At 40.1% G+C, this 18,877-nt stretch overlaps 1 protein-coding gene across 1 annotated transcript in view; it reads left to right on the top strand.

The window, feature by feature from the left end:
• The window catches only part of LOC100337129 (ATP-binding cassette sub-family C member 4), a gene marked incomplete at both ends in the record, with an annotated part of 148,200 nt that extends 129,559 nt beyond the window's left edge, over nt 1–18,641 (top strand). Inside the window, 2 exon segments of the mRNA XM_059884456.1 lie at nt 322–399; nt 18,552–18,641. Of these exon segments, the coding sequence (XP_059740439.1) occupies nt 322–399; nt 18,552–18,641 (168 nt within the window).
• Between the last annotated feature and the right edge of the window lie 236 nt (nt 18,642–18,877).

The following is an 18,877-nucleotide window of genomic DNA, read 5'->3' as shown; positions in this document are numbered from 1 at the left end:
CATTCTTTTTATGGCTGAGTAGTATTTCATTACATATATATATATATACACACACACACACTATGTATAACATCTTCTTTATCCATTCATCTATTAATGCACATTTATTAATAGGTTGCTTCCATGTCTTGGGTATTGTGAATAGTGCTGCTATAAACATAGAGATGCATGTATATTGTGAAATACAGTTTTGTCTGGATATATGCCCAGACATATATCCAGTTTTGTCTGGATTGGTGGACCATATGGCAACTCTACTTGTAGTTTTTTTTTTTTTTTTTTTTCCCTCCACCAATCTCCCTTTCCATCCCACTCCTCTAGGTTGATACAGAGCCTCTGTTTGAGTTTCCTGAGCCATACAGCAAATTCCTGCTGGCTATCTATTTTACATTTGGTAATGTAAGTTTCCATGTTACTCTTTCCATATGTCTTACCCTCTCCTCTCTTCACGTCCACAAGTCTATTCTCTATGTCTGTTTCTCCACTGTTGTCCTGTACATAACTTGTTCAGTACCATTTTTCTAGATTCTGTATATATGCATTAGAATACAATATTTATTTTTCTCTTTCGGACTTACTTCACTCTGTGTAATAGATTCTAGGTTCATCCACCACATCAGAACTGACTCTAATGCATTCTTTTTTATGGCTGAGTAATATTCTATTGTATATATTTACCACAACTTCTTTCTCCATTTATCTGTTGATGGGCATCTAAGTTGCTTGACGGGAGAAATATCAATAACCTCAGATATCCAGATGCCACCACCCTTATGGCAGAAAGTGAAGAGGAACTAAAAACCCTCTTGATGAAAGTGAAAGTGGAGAGTGAAAAAGTTGGCTTAAAGCTCAACATTCAGAAAACAAAGATCATGGCATCTGGTCCCATCACTTCATGGGAAATAGATGGGGAAACAGTGGGAACAGTGTCAGACTTTATTTTGGGGGGCTCCAAAATCACTGCAGATGGTGACTGCAGCCATGAAATTAAAAGACACTTACTCCTTGGAAGGTAAGTGATGACCAACCTAGATAGCATATTGAAAAGCAGAGACATTACTTTGCCAACAAAGGTCTGTCTAGTCAAGGCTATGGTTTTTCCAGTAGTCATGTATGGATGTGAGAGTTGGACTGTGAAGAAAGCTGAGCACCGAAGAATTGATGCTTTTGAACTGTGGTGTTGGAGAAGACTCTTGAGAGTCCCTTGGACTGCAAGGAGATCCAAGCAGTGCATTCTGAAGGAGATCAGCCCTGGGATTTCTTTGGAAGGAATGATGCTAAAGCTGAAACTCCAGTACTTTGGCCACCTCATGTGAAGAGTTGACTCATTGGAAAAGACTCTGATGCTGGGAGGGATTGGGGGCAAGAGGAGAAGGGGACGACAGAGGATGAGATGGCTGGATGGCATCACGGACTCGATGGATGTGAGTCTGAGTGAACTCTGGGAGTTGGTGATGGACAGGGAGGCCTGGCGTCCTGCGATTCATGGGGTCGCAAAGAGTCAGACATGACTGAGCAACTGAACTGAACTGATGTATTTATTTCTATATTAAACCTTGTTTTCCAGTTAATTTTTTATTTCATCTTTTTTATTTGTTTTTCCTTTTTGATTTGATGGTTTTATTTTGTATTGTGTTTATGCTTTCTTCTTTTTTTATGAGTCTATTTTATGCTTTTGATTTGTTTTGAAAGTATATTAACCTCTTCCTATAGCTAATGACACTTGTTTTAGATTGGTAGTCCTATTAGGCTCAAACACATTCTAAGAAAAATCTACATTTTCTTACTTTCTTCCTGCACATTTTGTGATTTTGATGTTCTATTCTACATCTTCATGTTTACCCTTTTGCTATTCATTGCAGTTATCATTGCTTCACCAAAAAAGTTTTTTTTTTTTTTTTCAATCTGTGTACTGGATTATTTAACTGATTTGTTTTCCAATTTTGATCTCTTTTCTTAATTTTCTTGCTTTTTTATTTAAAGAAGACTTTCAATGTATCTTCTAGGATAGATTTAATATTGCTGTATCCTGTTAGTTTTTGCTTGTCTGAGAAATTTTTTACCTCTCCTATTCTAAATGATTATTTTGTTGGTACAGTATCGTAGCTTGCAGATTTTCCCTTACAGTACTTTGAATGTATCTTGCCACTTCTTGATTTCTATAGAGAAATCAACTGAAAGCCTTATGGAGATTCCCTTGTAATTAACTCTTTTCTCTTGGTGCCTTTATAATGCTTTCTTTAACTTTTGCCATTTTAAATATGTCTTTGTGTAGATCTGTTTGTGTTCATCTAGTTTGGGACCCTCTGTGCTTCCCGTACATAAATATTTGGTTCCTTCTTTAGGTTTGGGAAGTTTTAAGCCCTAATTTCTTCAAATACTTTTTTATCTAAATTTCTGTTTATCTTCCTGTTGGGCTCCCGATCATGTATAGACTGGCACACTTTCTATTGTTCCATAGGATTTCTGATTGCTTTCATTTTTTTATTTGTCAATCTGCTGTTCTGATTCAGTGATTTCCATTATTCTACCTTCCACATCATTTGTTCATTCTTCTGCAATTTGCTGTTTATTGTCTATGTTGTTGTTCAGTTGCTAAGACATATCAGACTCTTGGCAACCCCTTGGACTGTGGCCCTTGAGGCTCCTCTGTCCTCTACTGTCTCCCAGAGATTACTCAAATTCACGTCCATTAAGTTGGTGATGCTACCAAACCATCTCATGCTCTGCCAGCCCCTTTTTATTTTGCATTCAGTCTTTTCCAGTGAGTCAGCTCTTTGCATCACTTGGCCAAAGTATTGGAGCTTTAGTTTTAGGAAGCCTTTAGCTCAGCTTTTGTCTGAGAAAATAAGTTTTCTAATTTTTCTTGGTTTCTCTTTCTAGTTTCTGGTTAACTTTTAAAGTTTTCTACATCTCTATTGATAGTCTTTCTTAATTCCTTCAGAATTTTCATTTCTTTCTTTTGAACTCAGAGTGTATTAGACTGAAGAAGTCTGTTTCATCATTCTTTCAGGGGATTGCTCTTGATCTTTTAATTAGGAGTGGCTTCTCTGCTTCTTCATTTTACTTATATTTCTCTTACTCTAGGAATTTAAGAGAAAACAGTTATCTACTGTGTGTCTTGTGAGGCTGTTTTTATGTGGGAATGTCCCTATGTAGACTTTGTGAGTTTAATATTTTTAGTGTGAGACTGTTTTTATTACCATTGTGGATGCCTGCTGCATCTTTGCTCAGTGTGAGCTGGTGGCTATCACCTCTATAGAGGGTATGACTGGCATGGTGACCAAAGCCTGAACTTGATGTTGTGTGGGGCTTCCTTTTTGCTCTGTGGTTTCATAGTCCTCTCAGGGAAAGGGTCTTCTCCCCAGTTATTAGAGTAGAAGTCTCCATATCTGTTTCTAAGCAGCAGTGTAGGCAGACCCGGAGCTCTCCCACTGGGAGAGGAGCCATTGAGTATTCCTCTGCCAGAACTGTCCACCAAGGAGTGGGTTCCCTGGTGTAACCTGTCACCTACCGTATGGGTTCATGAAATACACTGTTTTGGCACTATCCTTGGCTCTGCATCAACTATGAGAATGCAGGTAATCAGCCCTGGTGTCCTTGAGACACTGTGTTCATAAAGCCACCATCACAGATCCATAGGCGCAGGTCCACTGAAATAGTTTCAGGACTACAGTATTTGCTCATGGAATATTATTCAGCCTCATAAAAGAAGGAAATTTTGAGGCATGCTACAATGCAGAAAAACCTTGAGGTCATTGTGCTAAGTGAAATAAAACAGTCACAAATGACAAATACTGTATGATTCTACTAATATGAGGTACCTAGTGTAGTCAATTCATGGAGACAGAAACAAGAAAGAGGATTAGCAGGAATTGTAGGGACGAAGGGGAGGGGAGTAGTTGTTTAATGGGTACAGAGTTTCAGTTTTTCAAGATGAAAGAAATTCTGTGCCTGGATAGAAATGATGGCTCTATGACAATGAGAATGTGTTTAATACCACTGAACTGTATGTACACTTAAAGTGGTTAAGTAGAAAATTCTATGTGTATTTTACTGTAATTTAGGGCTTCTCTTGTGACTCAGCTAGTAAAGAATCTGCCTGCAATGAGGGATACCTGGGTTCAATCCCTGGGTTGGGAAGATCCCTTGGAGAAGGGAAAGGCTACCCACTCCAGTATTCTGGCCTGAAGAATTCCATGGACTGTACAGTCCATGGGGTCACAAAGAGTCAGACACGACTGAGTGACTTTCACCAGAATTTAAATTAAAAAAAAAAAATTCAGGAAAAATTGGAAGAAATTTTCAGCACACAAAATCTGTATTTTAAGATTCTCTCTGGCTATTAGATTTATCACTTAGTGATAATAGTAGGAAATAAATAGATGATCAAAACCATACACAGGAAAAAGAAATAGAAAAAGGCAAAATGGTTGTCTGAGGAGGCCTTACAAATAGCTGAGAAAAGAAGAGAAGCTAAAGGCAAAGGAGAAAAGGAAAGATATACCCATTTGAATGCAGAGTTCCAGAGAATAGCAAGAAGAGATAAGAGAGCCTTTTAAAGCACACAATGCAAAGAAATAGAGGAAAACAACAGAATGGGAAAGACTAGATATCTCTTCAAGAAAATTAGAGACACCAAGGGAACATTTCATGCAAAGATACCCACAGTAAAAGACAGAAATGGTATGGACCTAACAGAAGCAAAATATATTAAGAAAAGGTGGCAAGAAAACACAGAATAACTATACAAAAAAAGATCTTAATGACCTGGATAATTGTGACTGTATAATCACTCACCTAGAGCCAGACATCCTGAAGTGTGAAGTCAAGTGGGTCTTAGGAAGAGTCACTATGAAAAAAAAAAAAAAAAATAGTGGAGGTGGTGGAATTCCAGCCAAGCTGTTTCAAAGCCTCAAAGATGATGCTGTGAAAGCATTGCACTCAATATGCCAGAAAATTTGGAAACTCAGCAGTGGCCACAGGACCGGAAAAGGTCAGTTTTCATCCCAATCCCAAAGAAGGGCAATGCCAAGAAATGTTCAAACTAATGCACAGTTGTATTCATTTCACATGCTAGCAAAGTAATGCTCAAAACCCTTAAAGCTAGGCTTCAACAGTACATGAACCATGCACTTCCAGATGTCCAAGCTGGATTTAGAAAAGGCAGAGTAACCAGAGATCAAATTGCTAACATCCATTGGATCACAGAAAAAAAAAAAAAAAAAAAAGAATTCCAGAAAAAAATCTACTTCTGCTTCACTGGCGATGTTAAAGACTGTGTTCATCACAAAAAACTAGAAAATTCTTGAGATGGGAATACCAGGCCACCTTGCCTGCCTCCTGAGAAACCTGTATGCAGGCCAGGAAGCAACAATTAGAACTGGACATGGAACAACAGACTTAGGAAACGGAGTACTTCAAGGCTGTATATTGTCACCCTGCTTATTTAACTTATATGCAGAGTACATCATGTGAAATGCCTGACTGGATGAAGTACAAACTGAAATCAAGCTTGCTGGGAGAAATATCAATAACCTCAGATATGCAGATGACACCACCCTTATCGTAGAAAGAGAAGAGGAACTAAAGAGCCTCTTGATGAAGGCAAGAGTGAAAGTAAAAGAGGAGAGTGAAAAAGCTGGATTAAAACACAAAATTCAAAAAATAAAGATCATGGCATCTGGTCTCATTACTTCATAGCAAATAGATAGGGAAACAATGGAAACAGTGACAGACTTTAGTTTCTTGGGCTCAAAAATCACTGCAGATGGTGACTGCAGCCATGAAATTAGAAGAAGCTTGCTCCTTGGAAGAAAAGCTATGACTAACCTAGACAACATATTAAAAAGCAGAGACATTACTTTGTCTACCAAGATCTGTATAGTCAAAGCTCTAATTTCTCCAGTAGTCATGTACAGATGTGAGAGCTGGACAATAAAAAAAGGCTGAGTGCTGTATAACTGATTCCTTCCAACTATGGAGGTGGAGAAGACTGTTGAGACTCCTTTGGACAGCCAGAAAATCAAACCAGTCAATCCTAAAGGAGATCAGTCCTGAATATTCATTGGAAAGACTGATGTTGAAGCTGAAACTCCAATACTTTGGCCATCTGTTGCAAAGAGCTGACTCATTTGAAAAGACCCTGATGCTGGGAAAGATTGAAGACAGGAGGAGAAGGGGACAACAGAGGATGAGATGGTTAGATGGCATCACAGACTCAATGGAAATGAGTTTGAGCAAATTCTGGGAGATGGTCAAGGACAGGGAAAGCTGACATGCTGCAATCCATGGGGTGGCAGAGTCAGTGGTGACCGCATGACTGAACAAGAAGAGCAAAATGAGTTTAAATTCCCAAGATTTATGTTTTGATTATACCCATCTTTGAAATGGGCCAGATGAAATTAGTTTTGGAAATAATTAGCATGTCTGCAAGGTACTTTTATGTCCATAGATGAAAGGATCTATAAATATGCCCTGTTAATGCTTCTTGATAAGAAAAGGTTGTGTGCTTGTGTACATAAAAGTACTCTATAAATAAAGATATAACACTGGATGATTCTTGGCTCTGCAAGTAATGTTTTGGCAGTACATCTGAGCAAAGATTAAATACCCCTTGACATCACCAGGTTTTGAATTTGTTCCATCAGTTTCCAGTCTACATTTGGTTCTGCTCTAGGTACACACTCCAGAGAGTTTGCTTACAAAACATTATTAAGCTTTGTATCCACCAACCATTGTAAACACAGAACCTTTATATGCTTTTATTTCCAATGCACAGTATTGGTTGATTCAAGAGAGAGAATCTGAAGAGATCCTGCAATGTATGAAAAGTCCAAGAAAGTCATTCAGGAGGCAGCCAGTGATAGAGTGTTTAAGAGTGTAAACCAAGTATCAACATGACCCATATTTTTATTTCTGCTCTGCCTCATATGACTATGGGGCCTTGATGAAGTCACTCAGCTTCTAAGGTTCATTGTCCTGGTCCTTAAACCAGTTCTAGAAATTACTGCTGCACAGATTTGTTGTGAAGATATAACTGGATAAGAAAAGAATTGTGGCCCATTTCTAGTTCTTAGGAATTCTCAGTAAGTAGCAGCTCTTACTGTCCTTAAGGATCAGGGCACTGACCTTTCCAATATTACTTCTAGTTAATTAAAAAGATCAACAAATTCTGGACTGATTTTGCTGTTTAATTTCTGTTTATATTTTTGTGGTTTGGGGTGATTTTCTTTACACTTATTATTTATAGTGTAAAGCACATTGTTTATATAAATTTAAAGAGTGAAGGGGAAAAGATTAGCAAAATAGGAGTTTTAGGGAAAGGCAAAACAGAAAAATCTGTCTTTGCTATAAGGAACAAGAGGAAAGGATATCACTTCCTTTTTATCTTTTGATTTCTTGCTCCCGTCCTATAACGTTCTTTCCTGACCACCACCCTGTACTTTCCAGTCCCCCATGAAGATCTCTGGTATTTTTTTTAGCCCTCCCCATATTCTTGACTATTTTCTTCCTCTCCCTGAGGACAGGGCCTCTGTTTCTCATTTCTGCTGCTCTAGGGTTTGTTGCAGGCCCTGACAAGTTACACAGGTATTAATAATAATCCCTAACATTTGTGGAATCCTTAGCTCTGGGAGTTGGTGATGGACAGGGAAGCCTGGCATGCTGCAGTCTGTGGGGCCGCAAAAAGTTGGACATGTCTGAGTGACTGAACTGAACTAACACATTTTAACATGTTCCCTGGTGCTCAGGTGGTAAATAATCCGCCTGCAGTGTGGGACACCTGGGTTCAATCCCTGGGTTGGGAAGACGCCCTGAAGAGAAAGGCTACTCACTCCAGTATTCTGGAGTGACCATGGGGTCACAAAGAGTTGCACACGACTGAGTGATTTTCACTTTAACATGTTTTACCCTCTTTCTCTACCATCTCCCACTTTTTGCTCACAGGAATTCTATGATTATCCTTATCTTACAGATTTTAAAACTGGGGCTCTGGCAACTTAACTTACCAAGGGGAAAAGCCTGGACTTTTAATTTAGAGAGATTCCCAACTCCAGAATCCAGCAGGAGAAAATCTGATACTGTGGCTACCTGAAGTTACTTGTCTCAGAGCAGAAAACTTAGAATCCTCTTTCCCCAAACAAATAGGAAGCAGTGATGGTTGTTTTCTCAACACCTTGATTTAGGAGTACTAGGAAGCTGAGTTCAGAATCTGCAAAGGGGGAGCCCAGTGCTGTTTCTTTGAGTCGCCCCACTTAGGTGACCCAGGTCTGCATCATCTTCCCTGACTCCCTCTGCCCTGTCATCCTGTGAGCAACAGCAGCTTCCAGGGTGGTCTCTCTCTCCCCCATCACTAGTGACCCCACCACAAACAGGTCAGAAATGGGGAGATAACAACAAGGACTTGCCTAGGAACCAGAGTCAGGGGAATGGTGACATAGACCTTCAGTCCTGGAGTCTTAGGGGGAACCTTCAAAGATAAATACTGTATAATCTTAGAAAGGTACTCCTCAATTTGTGTTCGAGATTTCAGGAAAAAAGCAAACTATGAAAGTACTTCCTAGATAATTTCGTTAAACAAAATAGATAGCTGAAGTCTGTGCATCCTTTGTGCTCAGAATATGAAGTAGTTAAGTATATTTCCCAGAAAGAACACCACATTGAGATTGTATCCAGGGAGTATCTGCTTATCTGAAAGGATCTGGAAAATGAATTTCAAAACTTCTTTGGATGATATTCTACACATAGAAGCCCTTATCCTATTGGCACAAAGAAGATGTTTTCAACTGAAGTGAGACTGCAAGTGAATTCAATATTTATGATTGTAGCCTACAGGTTGGCAAAGATCAACAGCACCTTTAATGGTTAAATAGACTCATTTTTATATTTGATATTCCCCCCAACTCTTTTAAATCAAAGCAAAAGCTAAGTATTTTTTACACAGCCCATTCTGCTCTTGGGTATTTCCATTCCAAGAGTTTTCTTCAGAAGGTTGAAGAAGGTGAACCAGAGCTGTTCTGACTTCTCTGATATATTCTTGATATACTTTAGTGGAGGGCAGGTTCTTGCTTTGGGACAGAAATGATGAGGATAAAGATTGTGCTTTGTGTGCCTTATTTGTAATCACTTGTATAGTTTTTGTCTTGGTTCTGGGTCATTTTAACCTTCAGTTAGTGGTTAGGGTTTCTTTTCAACATAGTTTATAGTCTTTCTTCCAGCAGCATATATAAAGGTCCAGTAAGACTGCAGCTTTCAGTCTGCAATTATGTTGAAGGCTTATCAATTTATTGCACTAAATGCTCTGATTCAGAGTGGCTATTTTTGGGTAAGACACCTAAACTGACCTTGTGTTATGTTTGTAACAAAGGAAAAATCAGTACTGAATATGACACAGTGAATTACATTTTGAAAAATATAATCTTTAAACCATGATGAAAAAATAGTTTTGAAACTAATGTTTCATTTAAATTGTTACATTGAATGTTTTCCTGACTGTTGTCCCAGCCAACTCTTATTCAATGAGGTTTATTTGTACTTTCAGAAAAAAATATACATGGGCCAATAAATGTAGTGTATATTTACATGAAGGTTGTATGTTCTACTGTTGCAGAAAGGAACCCCTTCCAGGGCCCGAAAGTGGGCTCTTGTCTAACACTTGGAAATGAGTTGTCTGAGGAGACACATGTGCTGACAAAGCAAGAGATTTTATTGGGAAAGGGCACCCAGGTGGAGAGCAGTAGGGTAAGGGAACCCAGGAGTATAGCTCTGCCATCTGGCTCTCAGTCTTGGGTTTTATGGTGATGGGTTAGTTTCTGGGTTGTCTTTAGCCAGTCATTCTGATTCAGAGTGCTTCCCGGTGGTGCATGCCTCGTTCAGCCAAGATGGATGCCAAAGAGAAGGATTCTGGGAGGCGGTCAGACATGTGGAGTCTCCTTTTGACCTTTCCTGAACTCTTCCTGTTGGTGGTGTCTTATTAGTTCCGTGATCCTTACCAGGACCTCATGCAAATAGTTACTATGGTGACCAGCCAGGGTAGGCGGTGTCAGTGTGCTTCCTCTAACACTACCATAAATCTCTACATTGCTGTGTCCTTCACTATAAACACTTATACACTTATTCATAAAATTAGTTTATTTATATGATTACTTAGAGGTAGGTACTTTAAATAATATCTACTGAGAAATGATCATTGGGAATTCCCAGGTGCTCCAGTGGTTAGAACTCTGTGCTCTCACTGCTATGGCCCTGGTTCAGTCCCTGATTGGGAAATTAGGATCCAACAAGCTGAGTGGTGCCAAAAAAAATAAAAGATCATTAATTTGACCCTTATCTGCCCTTGCAGTATGTGTCATTGTGAGCAGTTTTATTAGCTTTTATCTGGTAGGTGATGAAAGAAGAATGAGTAGAAACCAAAGTGAACACTACACATAAAACACATTCACATATTCAAATAAATATTGTTCACAAATGGCCTTGGTGATTTCAGGCAAAATAAAGCTTCAATCAGTTACTATTTTTATAAACCATTCTTTTCATTCAACATGTTTTCATTAAAGTTTTGCTGATTTTTGAAATATATATTTGGCATGTCATAACAAGGAGAAATATTCTTCTTTACTAAACTATGTTCTTCCATCTAATAATGCTAAGTAAGCCCACATAATTGCCAAATATATCCTTTCAGACTGACAGTGTAGACTTAAATGAGAGCATATATTGCAATGGAAAATGCTGAAACAAATTTTTTTTTTAAGTATGTGACAATCAGCAGTGGTTGGTGATAATTAGCAGAATATTTTTAGGGCCAACAGAGTGTCTAGGGGCTCTGTTTAAAGCTCAGTATGAAGCAGCTGCAGATGTTGGTTAGGGGCTCAGAAGTGAGGGACTCCCTCTGCTGCAAAGACTCCAATTTTAGTCTCCTAGTTTTTGATGAGCTTCGTCTGCTTCAAGGAGTTTCCTAGAGAGAAGGTGAGGGAGGTGACGATAGAGGGAGACCCTCATTACAAAATAGACCCTGATTACAAACTAGACCCTGACTGAACTTTTTTTAAAGTCTTTATTAAATTTGTTGCTATGTCAAGACCATCCCCATGGAAAAGAAAAGCAAAAAAGCAAAACCGCTGTCTAGGGAGGCCTTACAAATAGCTGTGAAAAGAAGAGAATCAAAAAGCAAAGGAGAAAAGAAAAGATATAAACATCTGAATGCAGAGTTCCAAAGAATAGCAAGAAGAGATAAGAAAGCTTTCCTCAGTGATCAATGCAAAGACATAGAGGAAAAAAACAGAGTGGGAAAGACTAGAGATCTCTTCAAGAAAATTAGAGATACCAAGGGAACATTTCATGAAAACATGGGCTCGATAAAGGACAGAAATGGGATGGACCTAACACAAGCAGAAGATATTAAGAAGAGATGGCAAGAAAACACAGAAGAACTATACAAACAAGTACTTCATGACCCAGATAATCACGATGATGTGATCACTGACCTAGAGCCAGACATCCTGGAATGTGAAGTCAAGTGGGCCTTAGAAAGCATCACTATGAACAAAGCTAGTGGAGGTGATGGAATTCGAGTTCAGCTATTTCAAATCCTGAAAGATGATGCTGTGAAAGTGTTGCACTCAATATGCCAGCCAATTTGGAAAACTCAGCAGTGGCCACAGGACTGGAAAAGGTCAGTTTTCATTCCAATCCCAAAGAAAGGCAATGCCAAAGAATGCTCAAACTAACGCACAATTGCACTCATCTCACACACTAGTAAAGTAATTCTCAAAATTCTCCAGGCCAGGCTTCAGCAATACATGAACCGTGAACTTCCAGATGTTCAAGCTGGTTTTAGAAAAGGCAGAGGAACCAGAGATCAAATTGCAAACATGCACTGGATCATGGAAAAAGCAAGAGAGTTCCAGAAAAACATCTCTTTCTGCTTTATTGACTATGCCAAAGCCTTTGACTCTGTGGATCACAATAAACTGTGGAAAATTCTGAAAGAGATGGGAATACCAGACCACCTGATCTGCCTCTTGAGAAATTTGTATGCAGGTCAGGAAGCAACAGTTAGAAGTGGACATGGAACAACAGACTGGTTCCAAACAGGAAAAGGAGTACGTCAAGACTGTATATTATCACCCTGCTTATTTAACTTATATGCAGAGTACATCATGAGAAACGCTGGACTGGAAGAAACACAAGCTGGAATCAAGATTGCTGGGAGAAATATCAATAACCTCAGATATGCATATGACACCACCCTTATGGCAGAAAGTGAAGAGGAACTCAAAAGCCTCTTGATGAAAGTGAAAGTGGAGAGTGAAAAAGTTGGCTCAAAGCTCAACATTCAGAAAACAAAGATCATGGCATCTGGTCCCATCACTTCATGGGAAATAGATGGGGAAACAGTGGAAACAGTGTCAGACTTTATTTTTGGGGGCTCCAAAATCACTGCAGATGGTGACTGCAGCCATGAGATTAAAAGACACTTACTCCTTGGAAGGAAAGTTATGACCAACCTAGATAGCATATTCAAAAGCAGAGACGTTACTTTGCCAACAAAGGTCCATGTAGTCAAGGCTATGGTTTTTCCTGTGGTCATGTATGAATGGGAGAGTTGGACTGTGAAGAAGGCTGAGTGCTGAAGAATTGATGCTTTTGAACTGTGGTGTTGGGTCTTGAGAGTCCCTTGGACTACAAGGAGATCCAACCGGTCCATTCTGAAGGAGATCAGCCCTGGGATTTCTTTGGAAGGAATGATGCTGAAGCTGAAACTCCATTATTTTGACCACGTCATGCACAGGATGATCCACGACAGAGGATGAGATGGCTGGATGGAATCACTGACTCGATGTTGTTTCTGCTTTACGTTCCTGTTTTTGGTCACAAGGCAGATGGAATCTTAGCTCCCTCAGTCAGTCATTTCAGTCACTCAGTCGTGTCTGACTCTTCGCGACCCCATGAATCGCAGCACGCCAGGCCTCCTTGTCCATCACCAACTCCCAGAGTTCACTCAGACTCACATCCATCGAGTCAGTATGCCATCCAGCCATCTCATCCTCTGTCGTCCCCTTCTCCTCCTGCCCCCAATCCCTCCCAGCATCAGACTCTTTTCCAGTGAGTCAACTCTTCACATGAGGTGGCCAAAGTACTGGAGTTTCAGCTTTAGCATCATTCCTTCCAAAGAAATCCCAGGGCTGATCTCCTTCAGAATGCACTGCTTGGATCTCCTTGCAGTCCAAGGGACTGTAAAGAGTCTTCTCCAACACCAAAGTTTAAAAGCATCAATTCTTCGGTGCTCAGCCTTCTTCACAGTCCAACTCTCACATCGATACATGACCACAGGAAAAACCATAGCCTTGACTAGATGGATCTTTTTTGGCAAAGTAATGTCTCTACTTTTGAATATGCTATCTAGGTTGGTCATAACTTTCCTTCCAAGGAGTAAGCGTCTTTTAATTTCATGGCTGCAGTCACCATCTGCAGTGATTTTGGAGCCCCCAAAAATAAAGTCTGACACTGTTCCCACTGTTTCCCCATCTATTTCCCATGAAGTGATGGGACCAGATGCCATGATCTTTGTTTTCTGAATGTTGAGCTTTAAGCCAACTTTTTCACTTTCCACTTTCACTTTCATCAAGAGGCTTTTTGGTTCCTCTTCACTTTCTGCCATAAGGGTGGTGTCATATGCATATCTGAGGTTATTGATATTTCTCCCGGCAATCTTGATTCCAGCTTGTGTTTCTTCCAGCCCAGCGTTTCTCATGATGTACTCTGCATATAAGTTAAATAAGCAGGGTGACAATATACAGTCTTGATGTACTCCTTTTCCTATTTGGAACCAGTCTGTTGTTCCATGTGCATTTCTAATTGTTGCTTCCTGACCTGCATACAAATTTCTCAAGAGGCAGATCAGGTGGTCTGGTATTCCCATCTCTTTCCGAGTTTCCCACAGTTTATTGTGATCCACAGAGTCAAAGGCTTTGGCATAGTCAATAAAGCAGAAAGAGATGTTTTTCTGGAACTCTCTTGCTTTTTCCATGATCCAGTGCATGTTGGCAATTTGATCTCTGGTTCCTCTGCCTTTTCTAAAACCAGCTTGAACATCTGGAAGTTCACGGTTCATGTATTGCTGAAGCCTGGCCTGGAGAATTTTGAGAATTACTTTACTAGCATGTGAGATGAGTGCAATTGTGGGTTAGTTTGAGCATTCTTTGGCATTGCCTTTCTTTGGGATTGGAATGAAAATTGACCTTTTCCAGTCCTGTGGCCACTGCTGAGTTTTCCAAATTGGCTGGCATATTGAGTGCAACACTTTTACAGCATCATCTTTCAGGATTTGAAATAGTTCAACTGGAATTCCATCACCTCCACTAGCTTTGTTCGTAGTGATGCTTTCTAAATCCCACTTGACTTCACATTCCAGGATGTCTGTCTCTAGGTCAGTGATCACACCATCGTGATTATCTGGGTCGTGAAGATCTTGTTTGTATAGTTCTTCTGTGTATTCTTGCCATCTCTTTTTAACATCTTCTGTTTCTGTTAGATCCATCCCATTTCTGTCCTTTATCGAGCCCATGTTTTCATGAAATGTTCCCTTGGTATCTCTAATTTTCCTGAGGAGATCTCTAGTCTTTCCCATTCTGTTGTTTTCCTCTATTTCTTTGCATTGATCACTGAGGCATCAAACCTGCATTCCCTGCATTGGAAGGTGAAGGCTTAACCACTGGAGTTTGAACTTTGAGTGGGTTCCCCTGATTGAACTTTGAGTGGGTTCTTTATGCCTGTTCTCTTGAAGCACCAAATATGTTAATGTGTTGTTGTTGTTCAGTCACTCAGTCATGTCCAGCTCTTTGTGACCCCATGGGCTGTAGTGGGCCAGACTCCTCTGTCCATGAGATTTCGCAAGCAAGAATACTGCCATTTCCTTCTCCAGGGGATCTTACCAACCTAGGGATCAAGTGCTCTCCTGCACTGGCAGGTAGACTCAGTACCACTGAGCAATCATCCACCTTTTAAAAACAAAGCAATTTAATATTTTTCAAAAATTAGCTTAGGTAACACCTCTCTAGAGTGTACTTTGAAAACCAGATGGCACTTTATCAAACCCTAGCCCTCTTATGGGATGTGAATTTGCCCTTTGAAAGGAGCCTAAAGGAAAATATATTCTGGTCACATAAGCTATGATGGGCAAAGAAACATTCTTGTAGTTATAAACATAAAGGCCTGGTCTTTCTTCTCCTTGTTGGGCTAAAAGCTGGTTCCTTTAGGTGGCCTCTTTCAGTCCCTTTATCTCCTCAAACACTAGTTCTCAAAGGGTCTCTCATCTTGAGCCCAGAGCAGAATCCTGTCCATAGTTTAGGTTCCTGGGGGAAAGTAGAGGAGAATCAGAGGAGAGGGATGAATATTGGGCACCAGACTCCCCTTGCTTGGCCATGTCATTTGTGTAAACCTCATGGAAATAGCTAAAAGAAGAGAAATCATCTGGCTTGTTAGAATCTTAGAGTTGAAAATTAGAAAGGGTAACAAGTTGTTATTGTTGTTTTTTTAAATCTAAGCCAGAATGGTATTCCTCTGATCAGGAACTCATACCATGCTTAGATGGTTGTTTATTCTTTGACCCTAAATTCAAGTTTTAAAGAAACCTTAAATTTGGTCTCAGGATTTTTCAGTTCAAGTCACTAATTTTGACATGTCATATGGCTACTGATTTTCATTGCTTTTTTGGGTATATCAGCCACTTAATCAACCTTCTGCAAATGAAGGTTAAAGTTAAATGACTTTTTGATTTTAGATTTTGCTTAGGGATACATCTTGTTTTGGTGGCACACTGTGTGTTTTCTGCATCCATTTCTCTCTCACCAGACTTGAAATAATGACAAAAGGGAAGGAAGGTAGAGGAGGCTGAGTGTCATTCTTCTTCATGGCTGGGGCAAAGAAATGTCTGTCTTCCTCATGTTTCTTCTCAGGCTTTTATGAAGTGAGGAGGAACAGTGCAGTTTGAGGCTGGTGATTCTGAGCAGTTCCAGGCACTTGTGGAAGAGTCAGATTTTTTCTTGTTCCTACACCCCCGTTCTTCACTGTGCACTGAAAGGAGCCAATTGCACTCTTCTCTGTTGCTTGTATTCTGTGGCCTGGCTTATTAGAGCCTTCCAGAAGAAAACTTAAATGGCTTACATGAGCTTATGTATAAGATTCTCTCCTGAAACCCAGGAAGATATTTTATTTCCAGAATAATTTACTTGTGGCTCCCCCTAAAGTAGATGAATAGGAAGAACTATTTACATTAAAATAATTTTATTATGATACAGGTCACAATAGGTTTCAGGTCATCCTGACCTTGCAGTTAGTAATGAGGTTCTGTGAGGCAGATCATCTGACACATAGGTGAGAGAAGTGGGGACCAGCTGATGCAGACTCAAAGGTGATCTCTACATGGACAGAGGGACCTTCAGTTCAGTTCAGTCACTCAGTTGTGTCTGCCTCTTTGAGACCCCATGAACTGCAGCACACCAGGCTTCCCTGTCCATCACCAACTCCCGAAGCTTGCTCAAACTCATGTCCATTAAGCTGGTGATGCATCCAACCATCTCATCCTCTGTCATCTCCTTGTCCTCTTGCCTTTAATCTTTCCCAGCATCAGGATCTTTTCCAAGGAGTTCTTTGCATCGGGTGGCCAAAGTATTGGTTTCAGCTTCAGCATTGGTACTTCCAATGAACATTCAGGACTGATTTCCCTTAGGATGGACTGGTTTGATCTCCTTGCAGTCCAAAGGACTCTCAAGAGTCTTCTCCCACACCAAAGTTCAAAAGCATCAATTCTTCGGCCCTAAGACTTGCTGCTGCTGCTGCTGCTAAATCGCTTCAGTCGTGTCTGACTCTGTGAGACCCCATAGACAGCAGCCCACCAGGCTCCCCTGTCCATGGGATTTTCTAGGCAAGAGTACTGGAGTGGGGTGCCATTGCCTTCTCCAAAGAGAAGCCTTAGGCCCCAGTAATTGACATTCTCTTTGCATGTGTAGAGATGTTTCATTCACAGATATGGAAAGATTCCAGATCCTGGGAAGACTGGTTTACCAGTAGAGAAAATAACCTGATCTTTCTTCAGTGCCAATGTGAAACTATTTATTAGTTCTGCTTTGAGGCACAAACCTAAAAGGTTATGGCTGTGAGCTGTGAACGGTGCCAATATTCTTGGTTTCCAGGGGAAAGAATTGCAATCCAGGACCAAAGACGACCACTTTTGACCACTCAGAGCTTTTGTGTAGCAGAGTTTTTTTTAACATAACAGGGACAGAGAAACCTTCCAGCAAAAGATGCTGGAAAGGCGGGCCTAGGAGAGTAAGTACCCTCTTGCTATTCTTTAGCAAGGCATTATATATTGTTCAGTTCAGTTCAGTTCAGTTCAGTCGCTCAGTTGTGTCTGACTCTTTTCGACCCCATGAATCGCACCACGCCAGGCCTCCCTGTCCATCACCAACTCCTGGAGTTCACTCAGACTCATGTCCATCGAGTCAGTGATGCCATCCAGCCATCTCATCCTCTGGCGTCCCCTTCTCCTCCTGCCCCCAATCCCTCCCAGCATCAGAGTCTTTTCCAGTGAGTCAACTCTTCGCATGAGGTGGCCAAATTACTGGAGTTTCAGCTTTAGCATCATTCCTTCCAAAGAAATCCCAGGGCTGATCTCCTTCAGAGTGGACTGGTTGGATCTCCTCGAGATGCTAATCATGGATAAAAGAAAAACAAGGCTGGCTGATAGAACTGCACCAGGCCCCTCTCCCATAACATACATTCTGAGATAGCCTCTGCAGGATGGGAGCAGTCTCCCACTGAAGTATCTCTGGGTGAGATAAATTGTATCCATAAAGCAGCTGACATTAGTTTTTAAAGAAAAGCAGGTTTCTAAAAAAGATAGATTGTTTTATTCACATAGCTTAAGACAGGTTATTTCCTTGAGCAAGATATACTGTTTTGCTGAGCAGATATTAGCTGGAGGTTTGAGAAAGTTAGTTTCAGATAGCCCCCATAGCAACACAGGATTTGAGAAACCTCCTGCTATGCCAAGGAATGTGTCTTTTTGCCTTCTCCCCATCTTTGGAGACCCTGACCTCCATACCCGCCTGACTATTAACCCTTTCAAACCTCAACTAATCATGCTCTTGGTATTCCCTAGTATCATACCAGAATTGACAATTTATTTAGTGCTGTTGGTATAAAATTTCTCAAATAATTATATCCTCTTTTTTTTTTTTTTTTAATTAAGTAGGTATTACCAGTGAGGCATTGAAAAAGTCAAATCTTCCTTTCTGTTCTTCAGGTTTTTCTTAAGGTGACACACCTCAGCACTTTCTTTTGTTAGTGTTCAGTGGCCCAGAGGATATTTTGCAGCACAGTTTATACAACTGAAAATTATTTTAGAGATATTGTTTTTGTAAATGGGCATTTACAACCTTATCATTAAAGATTACAGTGAATTTTGATTTTGTTCATTTTAATTCTGTAAGTACTGGAATAAAATGGATAAAGCTGACTAATAACATTTACTGTTTTGGGTTATTTAGGAACCTGTTTTATTCATGGGAACAATGAAGAAAAATCTGGATCCTTTTAATGAACATACAGATAAGGAACTGTGGAATGCCTTAGAAGAGGTAATTTATTAAATGTTATTAGTTTGTTAGCATCAGTATATGTGTGTGTACATTTATAGCACTGCAGGCAATTAAAGGGGAGCTTATCCATGTAACTGACTTTACCTCCTAGCAGAACATTGATGACCTGAGTATTGATTTTGATGAAAAGCAAGAATATAATGCCTCATATTTCCACTGTAGCTTTTCCCCTAGAATCCACAGCAACTAGACATATTACCTTGTCTTTGTGTTGT

This window comes from Bos taurus, unplaced genomic scaffold, assembly GCF_002263795.3.
Source record: "Bos taurus isolate L1 Dominette 01449 registration number 42190680 breed Hereford unplaced genomic scaffold, ARS-UCD2.0 Leftover_ScbfJmS_2057, whole genome shotgun sequence".
NCBI classification, from domain to species: domain Eukaryota; kingdom Metazoa; phylum Chordata; class Mammalia; order Artiodactyla; family Bovidae; genus Bos; species Bos taurus.
This window is presented reverse-complemented; position numbering and strand designations above follow the sequence as displayed.